General features: G+C 38.1%; 1 protein-coding gene across 2 annotated transcripts; it reads right to left on the bottom strand.

Annotated features, from left to right (window-relative positions):
* Positions 1-5,086: 5,086 nt before the first annotated feature.
* On the bottom strand, positions 5,087-20,571 carry LOC119650326 (menin). Of its 2 annotated transcripts, XR_005249263.1 has the most exons (3): positions 18,854-20,571; positions 10,242-10,863; positions 5,087-9,918 (listed from the first exon to the last, which is right to left on the bottom strand). XR_005249263.1 is itself a non-coding variant. In XM_038052985.1 (2 exons), exons 1-2 carry the CDS (start codon positions 20,354-20,356, stop codon positions 10,321-10,323), a joined length of 2,046 nt encoding a protein of 681 aa, XP_037908913.1. In that variant the 5' UTR covers positions 20,357-20,571; the 3' UTR covers positions 5,087-10,320. The 2 variants fall into 2 exon arrangements, 1 of the variants encoding a protein (XP_037908913.1); XM_038052985.1 differs by having other exon boundaries at positions 5,087-10,863.
* Between the last annotated feature and the right edge of the window lie 15 nt (positions 20,572-20,586).

Below are 20,586 nucleotides of genomic sequence, written 5' to 3'. Positions count from 1 at the left end.
CAATTTTAAGAAAAAGAGTATAAACAAAGTTGTTAGTTCCTCTTTCATTTTTCATGTAATAAAGTTATTCACATTCTAAAATCAAATAAAGTTTTATGATTGATTTCCTTCTGCGGTTTTAACCTAAAAGCAACAAGTTTGTAGACTTTATTAAAGGATTGGCGAAATCTAGAAGCGTGGTCCGATCGAAACCATATTTATCGCTACCAAGCTGTACTCCCGAAGAAAAGGTTTGACGAATCGATTTGCATTGAAGTCTTGCGGAAAGCTCAAGATTTCCTCGAGCGAGTTGCATTGAAATCGTGCGGAAAGTTCAAGATTTCCTCGAGAAAGTTGCATTGAAGACTTACGGAAAGCTCAACATTTCCTCGAGTGAGTTGCATGGAAGACTTACGGAAAACTCAAGATTCTCTCGAAAAACTAATCGAGCTCCCAAACATAAACCAATTTATCTATATTCTTTCCGCAGAAAATAGCTTTTGTTATACCATCAGATTAGCGAAAATTATGGCGGCACTATGATATCGAACGTGAAAAATAAATGATTTTAATGACACGATCGCCACACGTGCAGAAAGGGTCATACAGTCATACTAACTACTTACATTCTTGGAAATGCAGTCAATAATAATATAAAAAAATGACTGACGGTGTCCTCTAGGGCAGAGGCAACTTAACAAACGCTACCTCATAATAAAAATAACAAAGCGTAACATGTATAAATAAATGTGTGGATGGAATACCTACTGAAATTCTAAATGAGGGAATACAGAACTAATCATGAAACTTTATGAATTCCTGAACACAATTTTGACCGAGAAGTTTATGCCAGAAAAAAGACGCAGGAGATGTTATATGCAGGGGACAAACTCGGTTATGACAATTATGGAGGGATATGATTGTAAACATGATGAGTCAAAAACTAGACGAATCGTTTCCGTACAAATTCTAGATTAACACAAAGCGATGAAATAGCACCAACAATATTTAACATCACCCTGGAATATGTTATTCCGAGGGTGTAAGTAGAGCTAAATGGCGCATATTTGCAAAAAAAAACATTCTTATGCGGTTGATATAAATATAGCACATATTCAAAAGTGAATTTTTGATACATTTGATCATTCTACAACTCTGTTTTTTCCAGTAAAAACGAAAACCCAAAGTCGAAAAATTATTCGTACGTTTCCTAATAAATAATCGGCAAGCAACTCAAGTTTAATAATCAGTTCCCTTTTCTGAATGCAGAAAGTAGTGCTGTGGCTAAACATCAAATGTTTTTTACGCGGAATAGCTAAAGAGATTTAAATTCACATTATGCTGTTTTATAATTTGTGTTTTTTTTAGTTATTTCTTTAATTTAACATAATTACTTCATACTATCGAGTTGTAACTTAGTAATAACTTACAGTATCTATTGACAAATCCAAACCTTTCTTTTTGGTACAATAATACTATTCTTTTGTAAAGCAAAATAACTTTTCCTGGATTAAATTAGTGGGTTTTCAGCATCTATTTAACATGGTTTTAATTACATTCTATAACATGGTCAGTTTTTGTGCGAAATAATTTTCTTTGAAATATATCATTTACCTTCCCGTTATCATCTTAGTTATCACCTTTCGAAACATATATCTAATCAGACTTCTTGTACCGCACTTTTTCGAATGCTAACCATCGTAATATTCCAATTGGTACTCAGTTACGTTCTTTTTTTCAATTTTTTTATACAACTACTCGTAAGACTTGTGACCAGTACGAATAGAAAAATATCTTAATATTCATAGATCTAAAAAAATATAATTTTGCATTAATAGTGACATATCTTATATGTTTTTAATTTTATTCCTCATCTTATCTCCAATTTATTTATAATAATGTCAATATCTAACAAAACTTGTATATATTCCAAAATTTTCCTTATTCGATAAAAATCTAACCGAAATTCCATTTATATAAAGACGTTTATCAAAGAAATTCTCCTTCTTATACTTGCTAAGAAAAAAATCTTCACCTTTCTCATCATCCAGATTTTCTATGTTTTACTCAGGAGGTTCCTTTAGTCTTTGGAACCAGTTCATTAATGTACATCACATAATTGCCACCCAATCTAAAATTTAAACACAAACTGAATTTATCTTTCACAACGATACTACCCTATTGATAGTATTACACCATTTGTAACTACACAATGAAAAAAAACTTGTTCTTCTCTTCTAGTGGGCATTTTATGAGAGAAGGCTTGGAAATTATTGTGCATATACATAAATCAGTTAAAAATAAATTATCATCGCAACTAACTTCGGCTTACATAGATAGAAGAAATTATTCCAGAAAACTTATTCCTCGAAAGTAAACGTCATTTCTAGTTATATCAGAAGAAGTAAATAAATGTTGTTTATAACGAACTTTTCCCTATCATATTTATATATTTAACTTGGCAAAAAATTCTTGTTTACATAATAATAATCGTTGGCGTAACAATCCATATTGGATCAGGGCCTTGAAATGTGTTAGGGCACTTCATTCAAGACCGCAACGGTACACCACAGGATTGTAGTACCCTATAGGAGGCAATGTGATCAGCATTGCGCTCGCCCGAGATTATTACCCTGATTTGACTCAAATACTCATTCACAACTGAGTCGACAGGTATCCGACGTCAAATCACGATACACATCCCACTTTCACCAGTGAGATTTGGACCGCGACCTTCCGTATGACAGCTTCGTTTCCATAGTAAGAAAAAATATATGCAAAAACGGTCCCTAGTCCCATTGAAAAAAAGGGCTTTCCATACTATGGATAGCTCAAAAGCATCTAAACGTCTTAAGACTCTAGTTTTGGTTAATTAGTAATAGGATAATATTCTAATCGTAGCGAGAGCCACATTTTTTTGAGTACAGACGTTACTGAACAATCTGTTACACCGATGTTAAAAGCTGTCCTATGCATGCAAACAATGAGATAAGTATGAGTATAGAAAGTAACTCGGATTAGCTTATTGATCATGAGGGGCCGAAAACTATGCTGAATATGGGAATGGGAAAACAAATCAATTAACCCAACAAGGTAAAGACAAATGATAGCAAGTGCAATATACTGTAGAATGTAGACGCACTTTGATAAAAGCATTTGTGCGCCGTAACAAAAGAAAATTTATAATTTCGTTCTTCCAAAAAATTATTGCAAATAAATGTAGTTTCGTTTGGCTATATGGTGTCAGGAAAACCCAGAAGTGATCCTAATTTTTCAATCGTCCTATTAGGGGATATTGGTACACTGTAGAATTAAATGACTTTGGGTGAAGCTAAAAATAGGAAAAAGGTAATGTTTGAACATGCTTTTAGTCATATCTTTAAGCGAACGAAAGAGTTTTATGAAAGATTATAAACATTAATTATTTGACGGTTCGCAGGCTACCGCCTCCTAACCATTATAAGATTTGAAAGGTCGGTTAACCTCCACGCTGCTATTAAAAGTAACGTAAAACCAACTGAGACAGCTTCAGATATTATACTAATCCGGCTTGTGTGGCCTCATCAACACCTAATGGAATGCACAAGAGCAAATGTAACTAAAAGCAAATAACGAATTTATTCGTGCAGGACAATTTCCTAGACACACACATACAATTCGGCAACAATATGACCAAAAATGCTTAAAAAACGATCGCCACCTGAAATGATGTCATTTACCCTTCAATTTGCACCTGTTGAAGTTGCCTCAGCCATAAAAAAAGCTAAAAGCTCAAACTGGAAGGTCTTAAGACCTAATTGAATATCGACAAACCAACCACTAACCTAACAACCCCCTAAATTTCACAATATCGTCTCTGAAATTTAATAGGGAATAAATTCCGACCTTGAAGGCAGGAAAAAGCGCAACACTGAATGAATCTTATCGCGCAGTTATCAATACCATTTCTGGAGGTCGCAAAGCACCACGACAGCTTTGGGTGCCATAACATTCTGAATTTACAATGACATTAACCCAGTCCGTCATAGACTACGAAGAATTATGGTGGCCCTCAATCTAGCAAAGTCTTTTAATACTGTCAGTCACACACAATTTTTGCAACCGTACGTCACTCCCGAAGTTATCACCCCAACCACCACCTAACGGACAGAACACCCCTCCCTGTAACATCCGACGCAACGTGAGGGACTCCGAAAGGGATGCTGTCTATCTGAGTCCCACTTCCAATATGCTCCTTCGAGGTGAAAATCCCAAATAGAATCTGTTAAGACCGTAATCTGTCAACGATACTATTTTTCCTTATCCCTCTGCCTAGTCTAGACAGCATCACTATCACATCACCATCAACACTCCCCCCGGGTTAGCTTCTTTATCTGATATGCGTGAGACCCACTCCACTCCTAAATCTTTGTAACGAACGCAGGCATTTGAATATAAAAGATTGAAACTATATTTTCTTGAAATAATTAAAATGTAAATAATTATTAACAAAATAAGAAAAATTCACTGCAAATTAACAAAAACAACAAAAAAAAATGAAATAACGATAAAACGATTTTCTTCTCCATTTAGCTACTTCATCTTTCGATGAATGAAAATAAACATGATTTTTAAACAAATTTTACTTTTGTTACTCCATATTTTACGGCAAGAAGACTACATAAGGTAGGTTCGTCTCCCGACGCATTGCCAGAATTTAATCGTATATACAAGAAAATCATCTATTCGACATCGACACACCAATGCATCAAGCGTATGCACAGAACTCCTCTACATATTTTTGGCCACGAGCCAGTGGCATACCTCGTGCCCAACCCGCATTTACTCTATAATATCCCGTATAGAAGCTCTATTTGCTTCTCTTATACGCAGTCTTCTTGTTTTACAGTTTACCGTGCAGTTAATGAAACAACTTTTCAATAGTCCTTTGTAATGTGTAAACTAAGCTGAAAAAAATTAAAAAAAATCTTTGCGATGGATAGTACTCACTAGTTTAACATTGACTTTGTCTGATTCCCAATATATATGGATATACTAAAAATAATCAACACGCGTAGACAAAAAAACTTAAAGGACCTGTATAACACAAAAGTAAAAACAAAAGTAATGTTTTCAATGGATCTTTATATTTTTTCTTCATATACAATACTGCATTATTCTCAAAAATAAGTAATATAAAAAAGTTATGAAATCAAGCAAGGGAGAGAAAAGTATTTCTCCGCTTATGCATAAAGTAACGTGGAAATATATTGCGCAGAGATTATGCGAAATTATAATCAAATAAAAGTAAAAGGTAGAATTTCAAAAACAAGAAATATCTATTCAATCCCTCGGTATTCTATTTTTCATAAAATTTAAGCTTCCACAGACCAAGTGATTTTCGTGTATAATTTTCAAAAATTTAACAAAAAAGATACAAAAAGCTAATATTGAATAATCCGCTAATTGCCTCGATACAATAAGATCAAATAAAAAATAAAATATAAAAAATAGTGTAGATGACTATGCATAAAAGCAGCACCTCTATAAGGAAATGTGATACAACATGGAATACGTAAATCACGATAACAATAAAATAATTTAAATTTAAGTTAGTAATCGTCAGATTTAAATATATATAGGTTTTATCTCCGATAAGATATGTTTGTCAAACCGAACCGAAATAAAATAATTTCACGAGGAAATCATCCAGTTCAGGTAAATCTACATATGTTCAGTAGTATCATTGTAAACAGGTAAGTAAATGTGACAAATAAAAGTCGAAATAATTTTAACTCTAAGCCTCTGTTATAACATTGTAAAAATCTAGAATTATGAAGCGGGCTGGGAAATTCTCATGTTCGAATTGATAAAATTAAAATCGGCCTTCTATATTCAGCAGTCTCAAAAGCAAAGAGGTAAATTATTTACTATTAACATGGCGGAAGTGTGTTGATAGTATTGGCGAGTACTTTCGTTAAAAATAAGCAGTTCAAATAAAACAAATGGTCGAGTTTTCCCTTATTCATTCCATAGGAAGCGAACCGATAGAAGGTGTATGCTTATGGTTCTGAAGAAAATACGTATCCCGCAATGAGAATAGTCCCGGTTAAGGAAAGAAAGCATGTTTTCTATCCACTCTTTTGTGTGCTTTCAGTTTAATGTTATGCAAACAACTATATAAGTATTATATAAGTTTGTAATCACTTGAAAACAGCAGGCCTATATCCCTGGCGAAGGATAGCCCTGTTACATATCAGTAAATTGAATACTCAGTGAAGATGTGAAATTTTTTCTCTATAACATCTATTGCCAGCCCTCATTTATTTCGGAAACTTGAATCATAAGCAAAGAAACTGCGCACCATTCAAGAGGAAAATCCTCCAGAGATCACTGTTAAAAAGGAATTTGATGCAAAGGAAGTAATTGAGAAAATGAACTGGAGGCAGGAACACAACGAATCTAGCAAATAATGTAGAGGGATTTGAGCTTTCCTATAAAAACAATTGCCACGCAGTCCTGACTTGAACCTCTGAAGAGAAAAGAACTCAAACAAGCAAGGTTAATACGTTTCTACTCAGCAAGAGAATCTCAATTCAAATTACAATATACCCACAGTTTTAGGGATCGCATTAGATTTCGCAGTCAGTCTAAAGTTTTTAACTTCTGGAAAATATGGCATATTATTTTAATGTCTACTTTCTCAGTGCTATCTTGACTATTTCAATTCCTCTTTATGCTAAACTTGATGTGACATAGCGACTATTTAGCTATTAACAATTACTATAACTTGTAGGATGAGAATGGAATTTTGGTACTGCACCTATAATATGGATGAGAAGTAGAGCTCCAATATCTTCATCCGAAGCATTCCTATTTTGCCTACTATACATCTGAGAGCCCTGCATTGAATTCTTATCAGCAACGAAAAATGGACAGTCTCCAAAAACTGGAAATCGAAAGGTAGTAATTGGGACCAAAATACACCAATGCATATGTCTTCATCAGGGTTATGGCATCATCCCCAATCATTACTATACAATGATCGGCGAAATTTAGAAAAAGTCATCAGATAGAACGAGCAATATATTCCGGACTTAAATGTGACGAAAGTAAGAAAGAAAGACAAACCTTTATTCATAAAAAGTGTCCAGCAGCATTGGGACAACATATAGCGATGTGGCGAATCAGGCAAATTAAGGAACAGAGGAATGGGAAAGGCGCAGAAAATAAATCTACCCCAAGTCTAATGTTAGTGGAGGAAAATTTATTGGTAGTAAACTAGCTCACAATGCAAGCCGACCATCATCGGAAGATTATAGCTGAAGATTTCTAGAACTGAATAGTGGGGCAGCTGTTAACTAATGACTCGTTGTCGTTGCTAACACAGATACCAAAACTACTTTCCGAAGGGGAAAAACCTCCCATAAAACAGCTTCTTCAGCGATATAGTAGCTAAGGAATCGCACTGGTGTGTCAAGGAGAACGACATCTTTAAAAGGAAAATCAGTTTCAAGCTGACAAAAAACGCAAGTTAAAAATTTAACCAATTATAGCCGGGGTGCAACAAGCACGTCAAGCGTCTATGTCACGTCATACCGTACTCTAGGAAAACAGGCCGAATTACTGATAGAATACGAAAAAAGCATAATGTCGCAAGACCTGCTTTAAAGCAAGAACCTGTAGCTAGCGTAGTTGACGTTAGAGTTTTAGGAGTTACACGAGCGGAGAAAGATGCGAAGGCAAAGCAAAACTGAAACTACACATATATAAAATTCGGTTATATTGAAAATGAAGGGCAACCACTTCCAACCGAGATGCCCTTGAATGATTTTTTTTTCCTGCAGGCCTGTATTCCTCTTAGACCCAGCGACAAAGTCTTCGACCGAATATGTAATAATAATAAAATGTAAAACTGCAATCGAAGAAGATAAATAATGAGGTTCGATGATAACCCTTGCGTTAAAAGTACGTTCAATCCTACAAGATGATGAGATGAGATCGAAATATACACTAATGAAGCAATTCGGGAAATTATGTCGTGCCTAGAGAATGTTGACCTCTCACTTGCAGATTATGAAAGTCAAGAAGTGCGAATTATTAACCGAAAGAAAAATGTATCTTTTAATATTCTGGAGTTATGATTGGCCGTAAGCTGCATTTTAAACGACACTTGTAGTACATAGCTGCTATTAGGGCATTCACTGCCAATTCAGTTATCACGAGAATGTTACAAATATGTATATAGGGGGACCAAGGTAAGTTTCGGCCAATTGCTTGAGCCGGACCAAAATCAACCAACCACACCAATTTTAGCTGCGCTCTAAACGTGACAAACAAAAAAATTGTAATTTTGAACCTACGACCACGACCACGACCTTTTCATATTGCGTTCATCAACGAAAGACATTTATAACTTGTTAATTATGAACACAACCTCAGCAAGATATTAGTTGATTTGAATAGTAATCAATATCAATATCTATATTGAATATGTTTTGTTTGAATAACTAATAGAATATCAGTGCTACGCAGAGAATGCTTTAGTCCTCAAACAGGTTCATTACTCGCATCTTTTTTCACTATCAATCTTTGACGGTGATGAAATTCTTTACTTTTTTCCAAACGCAAGGATACAGGGCGCTGAATAAAATTTGGAGGCAAGTTGGTAACAATAAACTCAAATAAACGTGGACACAATAGGTAATTTTAAAAACTGTAAAGCCACAGCATCTAAATTCCAGACTTTCTAGCTTCAATCATGTGTAAAATGATACTACAAACAAAATAACATCAAAATGACTTTGTAAATAAGCACAATGTAAGAGAGTTTATGGATATTTTTTCTTTCACATCCATCAATAGTTCTGTTTTGATTTTTCTGCAGATTTGTGATGAAATTATTTCTTTTAATCAACATCACAACGTTTGTACTAAGTTATCTTTATCAATAATAAAATAAAACGAAGAATGTATGAAATACAAAATTTCTTAGAGAAGTAAATTCGTTAAATTAATTATAAGTGGCCCAAAGAGAACTTCGTAGCTGCAATTTGTGTATTAAAAATTAAAATTTATGCCAAAAAGCCAGAGACAATATTTAATTAATAACCCTGAATCATTCGAGTTAACTTCCCAATGAATCTTTCTACGATATTTGAAGAAAACTATGGTCTTTTTTTACTATGGAAATTATATGAGTGTGTTGCAATTGTTATTGCCTAGTATGTCTCATCTATAGATGAATTTGAATTGCGATTATTGTTCAATTTCCGATCTTCACTCACTCACTCACTCGAACAAATTGGTTTAGCTTTACGACGATGTTTTTGTTTGCCACTACGGAACTTCTCATCTATATGACCACCAGCAATAGACGATTAAATACTAAAATACTAATAGCACATACAATTAACTTAAGCGAAAGTTACGTCAAACCTAGAACGCACAACTCAATATTGTGTATGTAAAACTAGAATTTGATTTCAATATTTAATAAGTTGTTTTTGCTTCCAAACCATGTTGGAAAGTTAAAAATAAAGACTCTATAAGGAACTCGTCAGACGAGCAATGTTTACGTAATAACCTATTAAAAAATAACATTCTCTCATATTTGAAGGGAAAATATTTAGTGATAATTTTCTCTGAAGTTTTCAAAAACAATGAGTTCCCCTTCCTATATATTCGCCTAAGAAAACATAACTTCTGGAACAAATATACTTCACAGAGCAACAATGTTCATTCCGCAATCTTACCAAAAATGCGAAAAATAAGTATCTTTCATAAATTATGTGAATCCTGGAAAACATGAAATTAAGATATAAAGTTCCATGCGTTCTAGAAAATTATCGATATCTGCATTAAAGGCGGTAGAATTATGATACACATCACACAATTCAGAAACTAGCAGTGCATCCTCCGCAAAAGTTGCCTCGATCCATTACTTCATTAACGCTCTGACTATAAAAGTTTGAACGATTATTTTCCAATTCGATTTCTTTGTTGCATGAAAGATGTATGCCGACAGTTAAAAAACACTTGATATTTTTGGAATAAAATCAAAGAAAACAGTAACAAATTGACTTTGTCATAGCTTGATGTCCCACATGGTACCTTGGCTTGCATAAAGTAGCACTAACATAAACACGAGATACTATGTAGTGATTCATCTCGCCCATAAATTTAGAAATCTAATAATTTCTCGTAAATATTTTCAAATTTCAGGGTTCGTTTTTGTATATACAGAATATAGAATTGAATCAGTGGATAAAATATAAACATACCATATCCTCGAATTCTCAAGATAAAAAGGCACCTAATCATATAGTAATTTCCCTCCATCGAATCAATAATTTCATTCACTTATTCGCGTCGCGTCCGTTTTGGACGGCTATAAGTCTCTGTCTCAGATACGACAGTTTGCGCATTATTTGTCGATGCCGGGTGATTGTGATTCTGATTGTGATGATGTGATTTGTCTCCACGACCTTTTTTCCCCGCCACCTGAGATTGAGCCGTCACTTGTAATGATATTGCGTGTGTGTTTAACTTTTCCGCAAGAAGTAAATCCTTAAGACCTTTCATCTTTTGGCTGTAAAGGGTGATCACCGGTCGTTTTGGTTTGTACTCATCATAGTCGAGTCTTTCGTTTTGTTTTAAGATTATATCGTTCTTAAGCTCTAGTTTAGGCTCAATGTTGTTTGTGTTATTTTCCAGTTTAATAGAATTTTGCGATGATTTAAAGTCGTTCTCACTCTGCCTATTTGCGTCATTGGGATCCGGAGTCTTCCGTTGCTTCTGGTCAGCGAAGGGTTGACCTCCGCCTTGGAGGAGAAACTCAGGATTTAAAATTTTTTCACCGCAAGCAGCTGTGAGTGCAGCCAGTGTTGGGTTTTCAGTTTTAGCCTGGAAATAATCATATATTATTCATTTATACATTCTACAATAAATAGAGGGATCTTTCAGTTACATATTGTACATAAATATACATATCTATTTTATAACGCACCAGTAACTTTTTTTTCCAAAGTGAGCACGGGTGATTTAAAGTAACCCAAGAGCTCCGCGAATGGTACTTCCAAAATACTAATATTGTGAGCATTGTAAGATCATTTACGTTATTGTATGTTGCAAGAGACATCACGCCGCCCCAAAGTTTGAAAGGGCTTTTCAATTGATAGACACAGGGTAGCTTTCTCCAAACTACAATTTTTAGTTTTCAATGTAAATATATATTTCGGAAGCAACTTATCCCCTTTATCAGTAGAAAGCTTTGTACTGATGAAGGGGATAAGTAGCTTTGTACTGATGAAGGGGATAAGTTGCTCCCGAAATATATATTTACATTGAAAACTAACCCCGTGTATATCAATTTTAGGCTAGACTACCAATAACGGACAAAAATCTAATCTCTTAGGTTTTTAAAGTTGTACAAATGACGGATTGAGGAAAACTAAACACCCAGGACAACTAGTGTAAAAAAGGTTCTTTTTAAAGTTTAGGGATCGAACAAATTTCCTCTGATCTGATTCAATTGATGGCAATCAGAATTATCATCACATATTCAAGAATATTATGACAGAGGAATGGATTCATATTGACGAATTGATAGAAAGAACGAAGGACAAAGTCACACATTGATTTGGTTAATAAAATATCGAAGCTTGCAATCAAACGCACACCGAAATTTTTGTAAGGTGCGATCACTGTTAAAGGTCAATAATCCACGGGTGGCACAAGTAGCGACTTGTTCTTATCATAACATTGAAATTGTTGCGTCTATGTTTGATTGGTGCCTGCTTTTACCAAAAATCTAATCAGCAACTGAATGGAAAATGATGGTGCCAATTTCATTTTCAAACAAGTTAAAAACCAGAAACTCGGTGCTTCAGGTATAAAAAATGTGCCAATTTCTAAAAGATGTAGTAATATATTACTATTAACGTCATTGAAACAAATATCGGAATGGAGGGCAGACTTTTGGGTTGGGTTTACGAATAAAGACAAGTTTCCAGTTGAAGGGGGGTTTATAGATGAAATGGGAAAGAACATCAGTATTAAAATTATCAGTTTTGTTCAGAGTGTGCATACATATTGCTTTCGAGTATAATGAAAGGGGGCTGCGCAGTTGACAAATATCTTGAGTAAACCGCTGGAGCACAACGGTAATAACAGGACCGCCATTAAAAATGCTCTCGCATTTGGACAAATCGAGTCGTCGGCCAGTCTTCTCATTCATGGCCATTGGCAGCCATGAAGCTGCAACCTAATTGATTGCCGCCATCATGATTGGCGGTGGTATGCATATTGTCAGCTTCTAGTTCCGGATGGATTTACCTCTAAATGTACTCCTTTCTATCACACCCAAAGAGGTTGGTATTAGTGTTGTTTCATTATGCTCATTTTTTCATGGCAGCTTGAACCTATTTCCAACCTCGCTTTATGTTAATTATTCACTATCTACCAATACTTTTATCACCCATTGTAAATTACTTTAAACATTGGTAGACAATAATGAAATTCTGACCAGCTTCCAAAAATATTCTTTTGGTAATAAAAACGCCGCTGTGCTTTTACATATCATGCTATTCCCAAGCCATCTGGCCATAGGGGAGTTGAGAAGGTTTCGGGAACCGTACTTTGTACAATTCTCAGTAAAATAAAACTAAAATGTTGAGATCAGGGAAATAGATAAAGAAAGTACAGTTAGAGTTACTCCACTATGCTAAATCTTACCTCGTCTCTTCGCAGAACCTGTTACTGCCACAGGCAGTCTAGGAAAACGTATTTAATGTCGTTACTGATTGATTGAAAAGTTTTGACAAAATCCAACGGGCTCCACCTCAGCGGATGCGGCAGAATCAGGGTGACAAGACGAATGAACTTGCCAGCGCCTTTCGGAAGACGCGCATCGATATCTGCATTCTACAAGAAACTTGATGGTATGGTGTCAAAAGCTGCGACATACAACGCGAATACAGTAGAAATGCGTATAAACCTATCTTCCCTAATAGTGCATGTACACAATATGTTGTCGGCATTGCTATCTCTGAGGTTTCCATGACAACATTAAAAAAGTAGAGGCGCCGCCACTCAAAACCTTATACTTGTTAATACTTGTTTAATAATGATTTATTAAACGATTGTCTAATCTTCCTACATGTTATAGTGTCATTGAATGCAAGCCGTTCCCTATGAGAACATCCCATTTCAAAAGTAAAGCCGTTCTCTATGAGATCATTCTACCTCAACCAACCACTAGCCCACCGCGAATTAAATGGTGGGAAAGGTTTCACAAATTTATTTAAAAAAACTGAATGTATTTTCTGTTGCCCTTGACTTCTTTCAAACCCCGAAATTGGTGTGTTCAACGAAAAGGAAATTTTCAAAGACTGGAAAATACCAAGGTATCAGCCCATGAAATTTTGTCTATACATAACCTATTTGTCGTGCAGATGACGAATAGAAGTAGTATTTTAGGTCGTATTGACCAGGCGTTGGCAATGTAGCCAAGGCGTGGCGCCACACTAAACCTGAAACACAATAACACAATAGGGAAATGTAGCTGGCATCTAGGGAAAACACATGCGACTCTACATAGAAAAAAATTAGAAAAATATCGGCGAGGATGCGGAGCAAAACTGATCTGATATATAAATTAGACTTGCACAAAAAGCCGAAACGAACGCACACAAGATATCGAACACTTGCGGACTACGGCATACCACCCGCAATCCAATGGGATGCTAGAACGTTGGCACCGGACGCTGAAAGCCGCCATTATGGCACGCGACGACCCGTCCTGGACTCAAGTCTTGCCTCTCGTCCTACTCGGCCTACGTACAACCCGCCGAGAGGAATTTGCTGCCAGCCCCGCGGAGCTGGTTTACGGGGAGAACCCAAGCCTCCCAAGCGATCCGGTCTTCGACAAGAGATCGGGTCTCACGGAGTCGGGGTTGGTGCGTCTGCTGAGGGACAATCTCCGACGCATCAAAGCGCCACCACCCACTCGACACTCGCCCACACCTGCCTGTTCACCCAAGGAACTGGACACATGCACGCACGTTCTGGTCAGGACGGATGCCGTCCGGAAGCCGCTGCAGCCTCCATATGAGGGCCCGTACCGCGTTCTCGAGAGGGGAGAACATTTCTTCCAGCTCGAGATCGGTGGACACAAAAAGGCGGTCTCTTTGTCCAGGCTGAAACCCGTGTGCGCCCCGAAGCAGCGTCGTGTCCGCTTTGTGGATTAACGGGGAACGAAGTTCCGGGATCCGTCGCCGAAACCCCCTAGGTTTCGTCTGGGGGCGGAGTGATGTGGCGCGGCAGGATCTGCAGCATTCGAAATTTATTTCGAATGTTGCGGATGCGGACGGGTAGATGGCGCGGAACTCTCCACTCACGCATTTTAGAACGCACCAAGGGAGTGGAGAATTAGCGGTGGAAAAATGCCGTTGGTTGGGATAGTAAGGACCGCATGGAAATAAGCCGGTCTCTTCTGTTTCCAACCGCGGCGGTGAACACATTAATTTTCTTACCATCTGTTTTGTATCGCCCTTCATAATTAAAGTAAAATTTAAATATTCAGTAAACTTTAAAAAAATAAAAATACTTTAAGGAGAAGAAAGTTTTTGAGAAACATCATAAGTTGGCAACGTGTTAAACATTAATGATAAGAACGGTATTTTGCTTACCAACCGTCGAGCTGACGTAAAACTGATGAAATTCCGCAGTTAAACTCTGTCACATTGACGAGAGAACGGGATTTACATGATCATCACCACTCTTGCCTTTTTTCACGATAGGCGCAACCCCTGATTATTTCCGATGTGATCATTCTATGTTCCACCACTGATTCAACCCAACGTCCAATTCTATGTAAATGTGTGTCATAATGAAAAACTGTAAACTAGAAGTTTTAAACAAGAAAGTTCTCAGGAGGCTATAATGCATTTAAGCTAAACAATTTTATTGTTATTGGTTACTGTCTTCTGTATTGCGCTATGATTACTTGTGAAGTACGAAACGCTTTAACTTTGGCCAATTGGAACTTAACACGGTGATCGATGTACTCCGCTAAGTACAGCCAACTCCGCGGGGTGCCACAGAATTCTACGTTAGGCCAACTATTGTCGTACATCGACCGACCGGCCGACCAAGAAAATGCATCCAATGTCGTTAGAACCAACATGATCGAATCGAGTACTAAGCCTCGAAAAAATGCTAGGCGAAATGAACAAGGATTCTTGACACATGGACGGTGTCAGGACGTAAGTAAATTAGTCCGATCAAAACGAATACGTGTCTGCATTCTAAATGTTGGCACCCTAACTAGAAAGACCGAGAAACTCGCAAGAGCCCTTCGGAAAAGGTGCATTGATATCTGTGCTCTGCAAGAAACCCGATGGTCTGGTGCCAAAAAATGCAACATAGAAGGCGAACGCTGTAAAAATGGCTATAAACTTCTCTATTTTGGTAGCCCACACGTGATGCCATTAAAGAAATCGAACGATTTGATGACCGACTGATGAAGCTCACCAGGATAACGCTTCACTATATGCAGAAGTTAGTTTTATACTTTCAATTTCAGAAGATTTTTCGCCTTCGTTATCACCTTCAGTTATTTTGGTTACATTCCATCACTTCTGCTACAATTTCCTCATATGTGAACTCTCCATAGCACAAAGAGTCTTGAATTGTGGTGGGGCAACTAACCATCAGAACCTTTTAGCAAGTTTAGCAACTTCTTCTTGCAAAATCTTGCAACAAAATTTCGCTTTCTAACACTGTTCTCACATAAGATATGTACGGTAATATGTTTCGAAATACTTTATTATTCCTTTATCGAGTGGCAGAATCATGCTGGTTGTATTTGGATGCAAAAAACTATCCTAAAATGGACAAATGTTCTGTTTATTTTGTTGCAGTTTGCGTTGAGCACTATAAATAATTTAATTATAATATGGAACAGGGATTGTCTGTTTCTAAAGGAGTAAAATTGTTTTGCACTTCCAATCTTAAAAAGATGATTATCAGACCCATTGGATTCGCACATAAAAAGCAACCGTAGTCTCTGTATTCACATTTCTCTATCCAAGGGCCATTGTCTTTCCCATATGCTAAAGTACCTCGAGAAAGTGCTTTGTAGGATAGGACTGATTCATCCGCATTCTAGATGCAGTTGCTTTCATATTCTCAGTTTAAGAATGCTCAAAAATTCACCAATCAATTATTGCCAGCTTGCCGGTCAACAATAACTACTTCACCGCCCGTTTTATGTGTCTCTTTTCATAAAATAGGCGGTACCACAGTTTTCCATTTATGAAGCCACCCAGAAGTGACCTCGAAATGATCACTATTAAACATTTGAATGAATTGGATGCTATTTTTTTAACATCGGACCTTCAAAAATACTAATCACTGGATTGCGATCATTTACCAATAAGTTACTACGTGGATTTGAGGGGCTTCAAAATTACCACCAAAACAGAGCAGAAATCACACAAGCAACTAAAAATCACTAAATAAATAAAAACAAGTCGGGAAACCGGAAGAAGCTCGGCGCTTCAGGTATGAAAGGTTTTGTTTGCTTCTTCTGTGACTATATTTCAGTGCAGAACTATCTCATTTGTACGTACCCCATTATGTATATGCATATGATTCTGATCAAACTTGGGGATAACATGCTTCCTATCATACTCTATACTACAACAAACTTTTACATCTCTGGGATCAACTTAAGGGGGTTTTTTACTCAATTTCCCCAAAAATATGGTAATATACAATTATTAATTTAATTTGAGCAGATATCGATATCGAGAGTATTTTGAGGCTTAGACACCATATAGAGGCAGCTTCATGACTTTTTTCCGTCCGTTCCACCCCTCCCACTCCCCGCCTTTCTAAAAAATGTAAAAAATAAGACCGACTTGGAAAAGTACTAATCGAGAGCTTTCATTTCATACCCAACATGACTACATTCGGTGAGAAAAAAATGTACACCCTCCTTTTGCCCTAAATCTCAAAGTAGAAGGATATCACTCATTGCATGTCTGAGCGTTCACAGTTCCCACCTTCTCACCAAATTTCGTGTTAATCGGTATAGCCGTTTCTGAGAAAAGTGCGCATGACAGACAGACAGATAAGACATGCATATGGGTGCGGCATGAAACTGCTATCATTTGTTTAACGAAGTAACTTGAGTTCGCGTTTAACCGAATCCAAATGCCAGGTGTACTCCTAATTAATTTCAGGTTTTTTTCGATAGATGGCGTTCTATATTTTGTGTCCCTGTTGATTACACACACCTGACAGCTTGCAGATACGTTGGGAGTTCAACAGCAAGCAATTTCGAAACGTCTGCGAGCCATGGGAAAAATTCAGAAGTGCGGAAAGTGGGTGCCGCATGAACTGACCGAGAAACAAATGGAGAACCGAAAAGTAACGTGTGAAATGCTGCTTCAACGGTACAAAATAAAGTCTTTTCTCCATCGAATTGCTACAGGCGACGAACAATGGATTCTCTTGGAGAACCCTAAACGCAACAAACCGTGGGTGAGTCCAGGTGAAGCATCGACATCGACGGCACGACCAAATCGTTACAGTCGTAAGGTCATGCTGTGTGTGTGGTGGGACCAGGCCGCTACAAACAACAAATGAAAGATTTAAGCCGAGCGATTGCGGAGAACCGACCAGAATATCGAGAAAGACAGAAGAAGGTGATTTTGCTCCACGACAATGCACCATCGCATAAGTCGAAAGTCGTTCGCGACACGCTGGAAAAACTCAGGTGGGAGGTGCTTAACCACCAGACCTGGCCCCATCGGATTGCCACCTCTTTGCCTCATTGGGCCACGCACTTTCTGAGAAGCACTTCGAATCCTCCGAAAATTTGCGGAAATGGCTCACTGAATGGTTCAACACCAAAGACAGTCAATTCTACTGGCGTGGTATTCACAAATTAACAAAAAGGTGGCAGAAATGTGCAGAAAGGGATAACTATTACGGTTTCCTTAGAATTATGTGTTTTATTCACACAAAAATCGGAAATTAATTAGGAGTACATCTGGTATATGATATGCCCCCAAATTCGCCTAAAATTTCTTTGCACATTTAAGTATTTTGCATTTATACGTGTTGTAATTATCAACCAGATTCCAGAACAAAATTGAAGAAAAAGACATGTGACTCAAACAATACGTGCGTTCAAAGAAAATTTGCGTTTATGCGTGTTGCAGTTAAGTGAGCTCCACTGCTCCAGCATTCCGCATAAAGTAATCCAAAAAACATAACCCATATTTGGAGAGTTTGCAAATCTTTTTTCGTCCCGCAATGATTTATTTGCCTTCGCCAACACTACCACTGACCTAGTTCTGCTAAAAATATTCCACCCCAATTGGCTCCCGTGAGAAATTTGATAACAATTTCAAATGGAAACAACGAACCCAGTCCCAACAGCACATTCGGCACATGCGACCCAATAACCGCCCCAAAAACTAAAAGCCATCACACAACCGAAGCCAACGTCAGCCTCACAACCTCAAATCGCTTTTCGCGCAAAAACTAATCAACAAACTGCAACCGGCCAGCAATGATATGATAATCAGAATCGAGTAAACACAACCGATAGCACAAATTAGACACTTGGCCTACATTACTCATTTCATATTTCGGTTAGCAGCAGCATTGAGTGACCTTGCAGTAGTTTGCGCCGCAGATTATTCCAGATTCCGGCACCGAGTGGATCTCATTTTGAAAGCCAGATCAGATCGATATAAAAAACCACGTAAATGACATCCCAATGTCGATTTCTCTTCCAATAGACGTTCTGATGCTCATGTACCAACAGAAAAGTCTCCACAAAAAAATTAATAAAAAAACTGAGTATTCTTAGACTCACCTCATCGCTTTTGATAAAATTATTGTTCCCTTCATCCAATTGACTGGGGGTCTCCTCCTCTTTCGTCTTATGCTTGTCACTAGCATCGTTGTTTTTCCCTGTCACCTTCTCGTCATCGTCGTCTTTTGCGCAGTTGATAATCACTTGCGATCTAATGTCGTAGTCGAACTTCGAGATATTGTTCACGAGAGGCTTCGCCCAACCTATATGCAGGATTGGAGTGAGGCTGCCTTCCTCCCACTGGCAGATTCCATCGTAGAACCGTAACAAATTCGCGAAGCACACAGAATCCCGAAGTATGCTTTTCGCAGAGTGACCGGAACTTTCCGTTTTCATCACATGCGGGATTGTTTCGTTTGCAATCTCCAGGAACTCCTTATAAATTTCCTCATCGTCGCGTGAATATTTGTAGAGGCGGATAACGTCGCTAGCATTCGCCCACGACGCGAACGCTTCACGGTACATATTCTGCCGATAGTAGTAACCACCTTGGTAGGTATACGGGTAAACGTGATGGTTTTTGTAATAGTTTTGAGCTGACTTAGTAGCCTCCGCGTACAGCTCCTCGCTGGAAGGACGTCCTGGAGAAGGCGAAACCTCCTCAAACTCACCAAGGCTACCTAGCATCATTGGGTACTTTTCCAAATGCTTTTGGTCATAGAGCAGCCATAAAAGCTGTTGCTGTAGTTCAGCTAACTCTAAGCATTCACTAGTAAGCGTTAGAGATGGATTTATAGACGAGACCAGCGCCGCAACTTCCATATACCGGTCACAAATGACGGGGTGCCCTGCCAAGTAGAGCCAGGACCGAGACTCGTAACCTGCCAGCACGTCCTGCCCTCGTTTGTCTTCGTGGCCTTTTCCGTGCCATGTCACTTCGATCGTCTCCACACGGTTCTTCCCGAAAACCACCCAAGCATGGTCTTCCGAAATAGCCAAGTGAACTCCTCGGTAGCCCAGGAACTGGCAAGCTGCCACTACGGCAAACGCAACGCCGAAGCAATCTAGTTTATTGCCTGATAGATAACTGTAGAGGTTCTGTAAATGCGCTCGATCTTTGTATGAACTACGGATCAACGAATTCCATATGATATCCGAAATCCTCTTTATCACCAGCCGATTTGGATACTTGGCCGACTTTGGCTTGTCGAAAACGGAAAGCACCGTCTGGAACTTCTTGTAGAGGCCATCCACTATCTCAAAAGTCACTACTGGAAAGCCGTTTATTTTCTCGGCCAGGTTCAAGGCCGCCTGTCCTCCCGAGTCCTGCCCGGCAGCTCCGCCACCTGTTCCAGCGCCACCGCCTCCCGCACAAGTCAGCGTATTTTCAATGTAACCAGCCACGATTGAGAGCAGCGTTAAATCTGGATCCGGTGTTTCTAGTTGCGATCGAAACAATTTCACAACATCACCAATACTTTTTAGCGGGAAGAGTTTTGACCGTTCCGCGACCATAGTATTTATACCGGCATTTTGTTGACCACTATTTGTTGTAGACGCCATGGCGTTCGGCTTCACTCTTTTTTTACTCGACGCGCGCCGCCAACAAGCTCGTTGGACGACAATTTTGCTTTACTTTTTGCCTTGACTGCTGCAATCACTTTTTTCTTGTTTTCGCGTAACGCGAAAATGTGAGGCACAACATTTGAGTTCGCACACCACAAGAGAATTGTCACGTACGTAGAAACAGGAATTACGACGTTTACAATTGTCAAAAAATGACAGTAGGCAGG

Source organism: Hermetia illucens, chromosome 1 (genome assembly GCF_905115235.1).
Source record: "Hermetia illucens chromosome 1, iHerIll2.2.curated.20191125, whole genome shotgun sequence".
NCBI lineage: Eukaryota > Metazoa > Arthropoda > Insecta > Diptera > Stratiomyidae > Hermetia > Hermetia illucens.
The sequence above is the reverse complement of the archived record's forward strand: the minus strand, read 5'-3'. Positions and strand labels throughout refer to the sequence as shown.

Excerpts from the sequence above, each read along its gene's own strand:
- LOC119650326 (XM_038052985.1), bottom strand. The coding sequence starts at position 20,356 with ATGGCGTCTACAACAAATAGTGGTCAACAAAATGCCGGTATAAATACT. Across the intron at positions 10,864-18,853 it reads ATTTTATCAAAAGCGATGAG|GCTAAAACTGAAAACCCAAC; the intron begins GTGAGTCTAAGA and ends GATTATTTCCAG.